Raw genomic sequence first — 11,694 nt, forward strand, 5'->3', positions numbered from 1 at the left:
CATTCAACTCCATAGGTCACAAGAAGCTCGGAGGAGCAGCTGACAGGCGCTACCAGGGCTTCTCCCGCCGCTCACCCCAGCCCCTGCCCTGCCTTCGCCGCTCCGGCCGGGCTCCGCTCCCGGCCACGCCGCCCGGTGTGCTCCACCGCCCTCGCCTCCCAGGCTCCGGTCCCTTCGCCCTCCCTACCCATCACACACCTAGGTACAGCCAGAAAAACTAGAAGCAAGGGGTCAATTTGATTTGTAACCTGCTCACATGAAATAGCAACGCACACAGAGATGTTGAAGTGCTGACTCTGGGAGTACTGCCGGAACTTCTCCTTAGCACGGCCACCTCAACGTGAGAGGCGCGGGGGGCCCCCGCCCGACCCGCCTCCCGCCGCAGGCTGTGACCCCTCGCGGGGGCTTCGGGAGCCGCCAGCCCGGAGCTGCAGCTGAGCCCTGCCCCGCCGCCCGGGACGCGCCGAGCCCGGGCCGGGCGGCCACCCCGTGCAGGGAGAAGGCGCCCGGCGGGGACTGCCCCGGGTCCGACTCACGCTCACCTCCCTGCGGGCGCGCAAGCTCCGCGCTGGAGACGGGCAGCGGCCGCATCCCGCTCCCGTATCCCGCGGGTCCCGCTCCGCGCCGCCACGAGCCGCAGGCAAAGCACGCGGGGACCCCGCGAGGGGCGCGGCCGTACCTGGGACATCTGGGGGCGCAGGTTGATCTCCTTGAGGTTGATGGAGTGGCTGCGCAGGTTGTTGAGCAGCTGGCAGAGCAAGACGCCGTCGCGCAGCGTCTGCGCCAGGTCGAAGACCTGGGCCGTGTCCCAGGTCACCCGGTGGTTGGGCGGCAGCACCTTGCAGCTGATCAGCCACTGCCCGCACTGCTTCCAGGGCTCCATCCCCGCCACCGCGCCGCGATGCTGCGGCCACGGCGGCTCCTGCTGCGCCCTCCCGCCGCCGCCGCGGCCGGCCCGGCCCGCCCCGTGTCCGCACCGCCCCGGGAGGCGGGTCCGGCGGGTCCCACCGCCCCTCGCCCGCCCCTGCCCCGCCCGCGGAACCTCGGGCACCGCGGCCGCGGCCAGCGCTCGGCCGGCAGCTCGGGGGGCCCGTCCGCGAAGGTCCCTGTCCCGTCCGCCCGCCCGCTGATGGCATAAACAGCGCACCTGCGGCACAAGGCGCAGCGGTGACGGGCAGGTGTGTGAACAGCGTAATGGCACGTTCTGCCTGGTTGTCAGGCTTTTGTCCTTTCGCCGAGCAAAAAGCAGCATACTCTTAGCTACTCCTAGAAATTATAGAGAGCACATCATGGCATAGCATTGTTTTCACCTCTGTTCTCCCTAAAGTATTTTCCACTGACTTAAATTTTATTTGCATTTTAAAGAATGCTAAAAAAAACCGTAATAGCTTCCAACAAGCATTCAGGCAGCTTCAAGTAAAAGAACCACAAGTGGTTTTAAGTTACTAAAGGTGACAAACTCCAAAACCAGACAATATGAACACCCATAGTTGACAATATCCTCCACAACTCAAAAGCTATTATTTCCTTTGGATTTTTGAAGCAGTCCTGCAAACCTAATTTCACAACAGAAAATCACTTTAAAGGATACAAAACCTGGTTTTATCCTCTACTAAAATATTATTCTCTTTTTTTTTTTTTTTTTTAAAGCAGAGAACCCTTTTAAAGTACTATTAATGTGTAATTTATGTGAGGGGAAAAAAAAAAAAAAACAAAACAACAAACAGTCCAGGCTGAGAAAGCCTCCAAGTGCAAAACACTAACATGGTTATTCAAGACAGTCCACAACTATCTCTGGTTTTCACATCTCCTCTGCTAAAAGCCTCACATTGCTGTCTGAGCTCAGATTTTAATAATTTCTGAAAGAATTAATAGAGAAGTTCTGGGAATTTTTTTTCTGAAACTGAGGCCTAGCAAGTGATTTGCACATTTCATTAAGCTTAAAATGCTGAATAACTTTTTTATTTCTTTAAACAGGCAGCATGCTTGCTATTCCAGGCATTTTCCTGAGCGGACAGTGGTATTAACCACTGGCCTGTAGGACTTGCCACAGTACAGTTCACCATTTTATGTTGCATTCACTCAAAAAGACAAAGGAAATTATGGCCCAAAATGTAGGATCCAGCTCCATGATCTGTAACACCTGTCTCATCCCAGCAGGTGATGGGATGAGACAGGTGTGATTTACTACCTCATTAGAAGGCACAGGTCATCTGGGAACAGCATTTGGTTCCACTTGAAGATGCACAGAGTTGCAAGCACCTGGTTTGGTTTTCAGATCTCTACTTATGTTAGCTGGGCTGGCAAAACAAAGGGGTTCCCAAGTCTGACCAGCACAGAGAGAGCTCCCAAAGCTGCTTTGTACAGGCCTGGCCTGTCAGACCACAAAGACACTTTAACAAAATACAAACTCCAGTTAGCAGTAAGCAGGTTTGCATCAATCAGAAGAAGAATCCTTATTCCAAAGGATTGTTGCTAGTGCAGCTAAGCTTTAACTCTTTAAAATAACTCCTACATGGGAGAGTGTGACTTCAGGTTGAGTTGCCTCAGCAGTGCCTCCTTCCCTGTAGGTCCCTCCTGCTCTACAGCTACCTGGGCAGCCCGAGTCATGCAGCTCCCATTTCTCAGGAGATGTGAATTCTCTGTTTAACCACCTCAGCCCAAAGCTCACTCACCAGTAACAGGTACATCTGCCTACCCAGAGCAATATTTGATTGTTTTATGCCTGAGCAGCTGGAGGAGAGGGCAGTTTGGAATGCAAACATACTATCAGACTGCCTACAACCAGGCAGAATTAGAGAGAATTTAATTCCTAATTTAAATCAAAAGGGACTGAAAATAACAGTCTTCACTGTGATCATTTGGATATCATCATCCATCAAAATGAACATCAGAGCAGTTTGATCAAGAATACAGTAAAATACTGTCTCATAGAAACATATTTTTATCTATGACAAGTTAAATATGAAGTGATAAGTGAGTAAGAATTCAGTTGTGCCCACAAGCTATCCACTCTCAGACTGACAACAACCATAACGCTGAAGCAAATGTGGAAGGCAGAAAAACAAAACAGATAAAAGAAACAGAAAACCATCTGCACCACGTTATCCACATCCCCACTTCAGCTGCCCCCAGCCAGGATTGGTGGTACAGCACCCCGAAAGCAACATAAACAGTTGGGATGCCTTTGCAGAGATACAGAAAAAGGAGCCCTGTTCGCATTCATAAACACCAAGAAAAACACTTCAGGCTAATTGCTCAAATGGATCTAATCTGTTTTACATGGTTAATAGGAGCAATCCAACACTCCTTAATCCAAACATCCGAAGAACACATATCCTTTAAAGGTGGTGGTTGGAATTCTAAATATCTGGAAAACCTACACTGCAGTTTTAAATTGTTTCTTTTAAATTGTTTCTTATATTGCACTGTTACAGTGCAATATAAGAAACAAATTTCATTCAAAATACAATGGTTTCTCTGCTGTACCTCATTTAATCAAGTGATATTCTTCCACATGGAGAATAATCCATATATCCATGCAAATTCCAGAAAAATAGCTCTCTACAAAGAGTCACATAGCTGAGAGAAGGGAAGGGGCAAATGGATTCATGGTCATAAGTCATGGTCAGCACAATCTTGCTAGAGCAGAAGGCTAACTGCTACTGAGGTCCAGGAATATTTGCACATTCACTTTCCTTCTCTCAGAGTACTCTTAACAACCTTCTTCACCTTCCTATATTGTCCACAGTCATTTACTGGAAGGGGTTCAACTTTTCCTTCAATCCTGAAATTTGTTTCTCTTCAAAAGCTACTTTTACATTGGCTTATTTTCTGCTATTACTAGATTAAAAAAAACCAAACAAACAAACAAAAAACCACAAACTCTATAGCTCAAACATGAAGTATTTTAAATGAACCATGCTGAAGACATACTGGAAGTTTGTCCTATATCCATCCTGTTCTTCTCCTCATACTCCATAGATCTATCTGGATTGAAAGGGAGGCCAATTTTAAGTAATCTCAGTCCATCTCCTCCAATTGCACTATCACAGGTTGTCCTGGCAGATAGATCTCAGCTTAGATTGCTCAAAAGGTTCAATGTACATGACATACTTCCATTTTTATTAACACATCAATAAGCCATTTGCTGTAGTAGTTTTTTCTTCTGATTTTCTATAAAGAAAACATTTCAGACACACAGTCCCGCTTTCAAAGCAGTGACAAATACAAAAAAAGAAATCTCTACTACAAGAACAGCAGGTCTGAAGGAGAATTGTTCACCAAAAGGCACACAAAAAAACCCAAGCTTTTGCATGTTTTATTTCTCCTTGCAGGAGACAATTGTCTCCTTACTGGAGATACTATCATAAATTTTTTTCTTTACTTGTATCCTATGCTGCATCCTATGAAGATGGCAACTTTCCAACTCTTTTCTTGTTGCTTTATTTAAAACAAAGGAACAAAAAAATCCACCTCAATTTGTTTTATAAGGGCATATTTGCAAGCTTTCGGAAATAATTACTTCCTGGTGTCACCACACTTGCTACATTTAAATTACTTATACTGCTCAGTTTTGGAAAAATTAATAGATAAAATACAAAAAGAAAACAACAAATGTACATAAATTCCCTCTTTAAATTACTCTTGCAGATACAGCAGTGGCCATGAACCCCAGGCACAGACCCCTGCTTGTGTGAGATGCCAGACAACAATAACAAAATGGTAGATCTCTTCCCAAAGAGCATCGCTCCTCACTTTTTTTTCCTACTTGCTCCCTCCATCACCAATGGGTTCATCAGTTCTGGTGCTGAAAGTTTTCCTGCCTTCTGACGATCGCTCTTGAGCACATTTTTGAATGCTACAGGCAGAAAGAAGTGCAAGGCCGAGCAAAGAACTGCCCTCATTCATGGGTACCAAAGGCCCACTGAAGTCTTGGCTGAGCCAGCCCTGAGCTCATGCTCAGCACGTCCCAATTAGATCCACTCAGTTATACCGGTCAGAAAATTAAGTTCCACATGCTCTGCAAGTGAGAACATGCAGTCTTGTGCCTTGGCCATTTGTATCTTACTCCTGTTCAGAAATACATAAGGCTACCACGGCTCCTGGCCAGAAGCCTCCCTTGAGCCGCTCTCTTTTTGGCTGGATGGGAATAATAGGGAGGTGGCCAGAGTGCAGCATTTCCTAAGTGGCCTGCTTAACTTGCAGTAAAGGTAAATGAGAGTAGGAAGGCCGACCAGAATTCTTCAGTAATTCCTGTCTGCTGCTGATGAACGTGAGCATCAATATAGGTTGAGATCTCCCAGATGCATCTGGCTGTATCATATAGCTACAGGGTCCAGTTTCAGAATTAGTTTGGGAACTTTGTGGCAGAAAGTCAAAAAGCAGTGCTACTTTTCAGTGATTCTTCTTAATTATTTGTTTAGGTTATTACAAATCAGATAGACTTAAAAAATCAATTCTAAAATAACAATCCCATCTGAATTATATTTTACTTCAAATAACTGTGTCAAGTTAGCATGGAGGAAGTCACAGACAAGTGACTTAAAATCTAAATTAATCTAAACAAAAGACAAAATGATAAAATGGAAATAATAAGCTAAGAGAACATATGGAACTGAGTGGAGCTGAGTATTTGCTTTTCATTAAAATCCTGAAAAATGCAGACAGACAACATGATATATAAATGTATAGCTAGCTATAAACCGAAAGGAATTCTAAATGCCAATAGGCAGAACAAACACCAAGATACTCTTTTTAGTATAAAATTGCCTGAATACGTAAAATGCATTTGAACACTTGAGAAATCAATGATGCTGCAAGGGAAGATCCACCCAGACCAGTCAATGTCAAAATAACACATTAAAGCAGTCAAACAGACTGCCTAGCTCTAACAAATAACTACCAAATAATCATCTTAAGAGTAGAAGGCATCGGCTCACCCACTCGACAGAAATGTCCTTTTCAGAAGAAGCCAACAGAAAGTTGTCCCATTTTACTGAGTCCAGAATCCTATACTGAATTCCTAAAAGAGGATATTCGCATTCCAGAAGGCCAAGTTTCAGCTTTCTAAAAACCATTCATGCAAAAGGAGAAAGCTGCTGATGTGCCACCTGTTTGTGCTGAAAAAAAAGGGAAGGCAGGCTCAGGCAGCCTCTCTCCTCCTGCCTGCAGACAGCCATGGTATTTTTGATAAGGAAAACATTTTAGGTCAGACAAAAGAAAGGAAATTGTCATGTACTACTCTATGTATTTTAACTGAAGTATCAAAAAAGAATTCTTAAGAAGCCAAACAACTTGAAACAATAAATAAAATCATAACCTTCCTCGCACCTTAGTAGGTCCTGTTCAATTTTCATCAATATTTTTAATACCTCTAAGCAATGCACCCTTTCCCCTGTTCATCTCCATTTCTCATTTTCCACAGGTTGTTCTCAACAGTTTGATGATGCTTTTAATGCAAAACTAGATCAGATAACAGGGTTACAGGATAGAAAAACTCTCCCTTCACTCAAGAAAGAAGGAAAAGAGATGCTGATGAAAATAATTTGTGTGGTTTCAGCTGACAAAAAGTTATATTTTTATGAGAAGTCAAGGTGTTCAAGTGCATAGAACCAAGACATGAAAAGCTAGAAATTGGCTAGAAAGTAAGCCCTAAAGCAAGGAAAACATCTTTTCTGTGTTCTCATAGTCTATTCAGGACACAAAACCAAAAATCCAGAAAGATCTTCCCACATTGTTGAAAGAAGGGATCAATCACTGAAAGCGTGACATTTGCAGGAAACACTGTGCACTGGATGAGGTGTGAATATACAGAAAACCAGGGAAAAAAACTTCACATAAAGTCTTCACTCTACCTAAAGTTTGGAAAAATTGAAAAGTGTCATTCATTCAATATCTACTTGAACTGAAAAGTGCTATTCATGAAATACCTACATGAACAGTGAAGAATACCGGGAGTAATGTTTCTAACTCTATTACTAATAGAATATTTATTTCAAAATTGCTACTATTAGGCAATTGAATTTTTCATATCCTAAAGGCACAATTTACTAACAGCCTCTAGACTCATGCTGTGTTAACTGTTACAATAAATAGGGCAGTCAAATAGAATCTCTGAGACGCTGTTCCAGTTTTACATTTACAGTGTTAGATCTGTATATACATACTAATCTAAGTTTAGTAAATAAAACTTTCCTTTTATGCTTACAAGTCAAAAATATTACTAATTTTTAACAAGCAGAACATTCAAATTTATTTTTAGAGAACTCAGCAGGCAAAGTATTTCTAAAGACTCAGCAGGCAGTGAAGGTTCATCTCTAAAGTTACCCATACTTGTCTCACCTCAAGAATAAAGAACATAAATATTTCAGCACATTCTGCTACCTACTTTTTTTTAACCTTTCATAAGTGAGTGTCCCAGGGTATTGCTTGTCTAATGAGACTGGGTCAACACTAGACTGAGGATCAGCAGAGGTTTAAGAGATAAGGGGCTTTTTATTCAGGCCATTGGGATTGAATTTGCAGCACCAGTGACAACAGCTAGATTAGGGCCTGAAAGTACAGGGGCTATGAGCCTTCACCTTCAGTTCAGAAAAATAAACCATCACAAGCGATTCTCAAATAGCTGTGTTATATTGCCTCCACTTGATTTACAAATAGGATGTACAAATGAATGCAGGTGGAATTACAGCGTTTGATTTTTTAGCTCTTACTTGTCTTGTTGCCAGGTGCCAAAGAGTAGATGAAGCGTGGGCAAAAGGCCAGGCAAAGGTCTGGCAGCAGAGAAAGCTGTTCTGGCATGCAGTCCCTGGAGCAGGAACCAGCTCTGAGTAGGCAGGAATACCGAGCGCCAGGCACGCCACCAAGAAGTCCCGGAAGCAGGCAGCACACATCCCGGGATGACGCCAGCCAAACCATCAGGCAGCCCCCAAAGCCAGTCTTTAGTCTCCTGGGAAACTAATGGTGCCCAGGTGGCCCAGCCAGAGCTTAACTGCTCTGGGAGCCTTAACTTCCTCAAACAGGATTCACGTGGGTTTACGGAGCTCCCTGTTGGGTGTCTGAGCGAACACAAGATAGGTTAAACTTGTCTGAAGGCTGTTCTTGGAGTGATTGGTGATGGGCAAGTCTTCCACAAATCTGTATGCCCTGCTAGTTTGTCAGCATCATCCTCGTATGGAAATAAAGGGGGTTGGGGGTTTTTTCTTCACTCTATGCGCTATAAATGCAATTATACAACGATTTGTACTGATGCAGAATTATTGAGAATTATGGGTACTACAGTGATTATCGATGCCTTTAACTCTACCAGCTGTGACATTCATTCTCTGCCGCTGGAGACAGCGGAATTATGGACAGCAGTCACTCAGGAGCTGTAGTCTGCAGGTGGTGCATATGCAAAGAGTCTGCAATGAATCTGAAAAGGTATCTGAAAAGAAGCACGTTTCAGCCACCCGGGTGGTGAAATGTGCGGTGTTTGATCTCAGCTGATAAGGTGCTATTCAGCTGCTGTTTGGCTGGCTAAGTAAGCACTGCCTTGCATTGTCAATGTCTGATAATGAGGTCCCAACTCGTAGGTTAGAATTCCAGCCCAGTGTGCAAGAAAGAGAGAACTTACAAATTCACTAACAGGAGAGGAAAGAATACAAAATGGATTTTAAAAAGGATAGAAAATTGATACAAAAGTATATGCACAATTATATGCTTACAGTGCTATTTTCCCTTATGATTACAAATTAAATGAAGATTTTCAATGGTATGACCAGTTTACTACCATCTTGTCTTGGCTGCGCTGCACGCTGTGGGATGGTGTTCGGAGGGATGAAGGATTAGCTGATTGCAGAGTCATTGGCCCTTTGGATGTCACATTTCTCAACTGCAAACACGCTAAAAATGCAGGACTGAAGAGGCTAGTAGTCCTCTGCTGCAACACTCACCATACAAGAGCCCCAAATTTCTGTTTAAATTAACTAGACTTTTTAAATATTTCTTGGCATATAAGGGGTGTTTGTTGGAATTTAGGTGCTTATGAAAGCGAATGTCTGAATTGCCTTCCCATTTTCAAGATGCACTGCTCATGGATTTTGGAATAGATCTGAGTTTTCCCTCAATGACCGCAGGCAGAACATGTGCTTTTTCGAGGGGCTTGGTTTGGGATTTTTTCCTATGAGCAAGGGTGGGAAGCCTTGTGGGGAACACAGAAAATCTCGTTTAAGTGACCCCTTCAAAGCCTGCAGTTTGGTGGCTGGTTGCTCAGCTGTGGAATTGCATTCAGGGCCCACTGCTAACGACCCCTCCTTAGGTGTTCAGGGCACTTGTAGATACCTGTAGATAAATTCATCCCTGGTGAAAAGTGCTAATTTCAATAGAGTTGTACTAGGCATGAATTTGAGTCACTATGTCCTTTTAAAATGAGCCTATTGGTATTACAGGACTGCAGTTAAACTCAGATACAACAGTTAGCAAGATCAAGGCCACTGCTGCATCACAATTACAACTGAGAAAAACAAATGTACCAATCAGCTGCGAGTCAAACATAGGAAAATGAATAGCAATTATAAGTATCAACTATTTGTAACAGCAGACTCATACTTGGACGTCAGATACCTTAAACAATCTAGAAGCTCAGCATAATGATTACTCTAAAAGGGGAGAAAAAAACCCATGTCGATAATAGTTGTTATGAGACAGGTTTTAAGCAGATGGTAAAAAGTGTCAGTCTGAGGCAAAATATAGATCTCCCTTCTGCTGAATAATTAATGAAAAACTCCTTCCTCATTATAGCCATTGTAACTGTGTTACTGAATAGTCTCCATTTAATAAGGTCTTGTGTATATGAGCTCAAGTCATCTCTTAAAATCAGATTTTTTTCCCAGGGCTGATTTCTGCTGTGCTCTCTCCCTCTCCTGATCCTTTTCCACAGGACAAATTCTGTTGTGCCTAATCAAGAAGAACTTCTAGTGAAAGCAATCAAGGCAGTTTGATTTAGCAGTGCACCTTTCCTTTATTTAAGAAATCCTGACTCCACTGAAGGCGGTTGGAGTTTTGACATTGACTTCAGCCATGCAGATATCCCACATCCTGAGTTCTCCCTTTTAATTGGATTGTATCCTTCTGCTGGTTTACATCAAGACAAATAGTAATTTTCTCAGAAAGAATTCTATTTTCAGGTATTTGAACACATTCACTGGAAATGCTCAAATACACCTGAACTAAAAAAGTAAATCATGCAATCCCTAATTTCAGGAATATCATCCTAACATTTAGAGTTTTTTATCATACCAACTGCCATGGACTATTGCCATTATGTTCTCGCATGTGTTTCATAGCAGAAGGAGGGTCTGGGAGCCTAAGTAGCCAGGAAAAAAATAAAGAAGAAAGTGAGATAAAAGAGGGCTTTGGAAAAATGAGAAGAAAAGGAGGTGGTCAGAGACAGGCACAAGAGATTATGCAATAACCTAAGCTGAAAGACACTGATGTGGACAAAGTGGTGGGGCAGGTCATGAAAGGACATGTGAAAGCAGCAGGTCAATGCCTGGCTGCTGTGCCAGCAGTGAGCAGAGCACAAGCCAAGTACCAGGGAACAATTGGAAGGAACACTGCATTACCTCTGAGGGGGAAGCAGCCACTTTCTCTTAATGAATGCACTTGGCTATGGCATTTGTCACAAAATACTGGGTTTTGTCCAAGCACAGCACTAACAGAAACTCAGAGCAGTTGTCAAATTCTCTGTGTACTCAGAGATTTAAGACCCCAAAATTACCTCTATCTCGACAGGCAGGGAAGGCAAACCCTCAGAGCCACACATGGCAGGCAGAGCAGGAAGCTGCCAGCTCAGCAGAGCCTCTTTAATACCTTTAACCTGGGCCTCTGGCTCTCCACCGCTGCCAGGGCTTGCATCCCTGTCAGCTACAGCCCACAGGATCTCAGGGAATCTAGCTGTTTCCTTGGAAAAGATAATATTGATGATGAGTGAGGACTGAGTAGTGAGTACTGCTCGCATTTCTCTACCACAGCTGAGATCACAACTAAGGGGTATTTTAGTGCAAAGTTATTGTTCTTTAAAAACAGAGCATTATTGCTTTTCATCACCAGCAAGGTGATGAAGGTAGCTGAAGGGAATGCACCATATACAGCACAAAAATGGAGAAGAAGCCACTGTCATTCACTTTTTGTGGCTAGACTACGTGAACTCAGCAGTGAAGCCCAGGGTACTGCATTAATCTCATGCTCTTGCTACAGTAAAGGTTTGTAACCAGAGAAAGAGAATTTCATTCACTTATGTTCGTGCAGGGTGGGCAGATGGAAACCAGACCTCTCTCTTCACTCTCTGCTGCCTGTCAGCTCTGGGGTGAGACCCCAGAGTCCTGGGGCATCGCTGCCACAGGAGAACAGCCAGTTCACCAGAGCTCACCAGCAGAATTCCACTGGTTTATGGCAATAAACATTGGTGGGTGAGATGAAGCTTTCATGTTCCCTCTTACATTCACCTTAGCTTCTGCAACTCATGACAAAACATGATTTCATGTGGCACTTCATTTCCATGGGCATTTCATTCAGCCAGTCCATGCATGCAAATGCCTTTCACCACAGCAGAAATGGAACATGGAAATATAAGCATTAAACACACTAAAATTTTAGTATGGCTGCCAGAGTACTGTAAACAGCTCTTCCTATTAGCTGCTGTGATCCAGA

The 11,694-nt window shown here is 43.6% G+C and overlaps 1 protein-coding gene across 2 annotated transcripts in view; it reads right to left on the reverse strand.

The window, feature by feature from the left end:
- Positions 1-981, reverse strand: part of VAV3 (vav guanine nucleotide exchange factor 3) — a 165,753-nt gene extending 164,772 nt beyond the window's left edge. Inside the window, exon 1 of one of the 2 annotated variants that reach the window (XM_051793401.1) lies at positions 680-981. In XM_051793401.1, the coding sequence (XP_051649361.1) occupies positions 680-883 (204 nt within the window). In that variant the 5' untranslated portion in view covers positions 884-981. The remainder of the gene's footprint in view (positions 1-679) is intronic. The other variant, XM_051793410.1, reaches the window with a different exon arrangement.
- Positions 982-11,694: the final 10,713 nt, after the last annotated feature.

This window comes from Manacus candei, unplaced genomic scaffold, assembly GCF_025592945.1.
Source record: "Manacus candei isolate 608988 ecotype Guabito, Panama unplaced genomic scaffold, ASM2559294v1 h1tg000005l, whole genome shotgun sequence".
Taxonomy (NCBI): Eukaryota; Metazoa; Chordata; class Aves; order Passeriformes; family Pipridae; genus Manacus; species Manacus candei.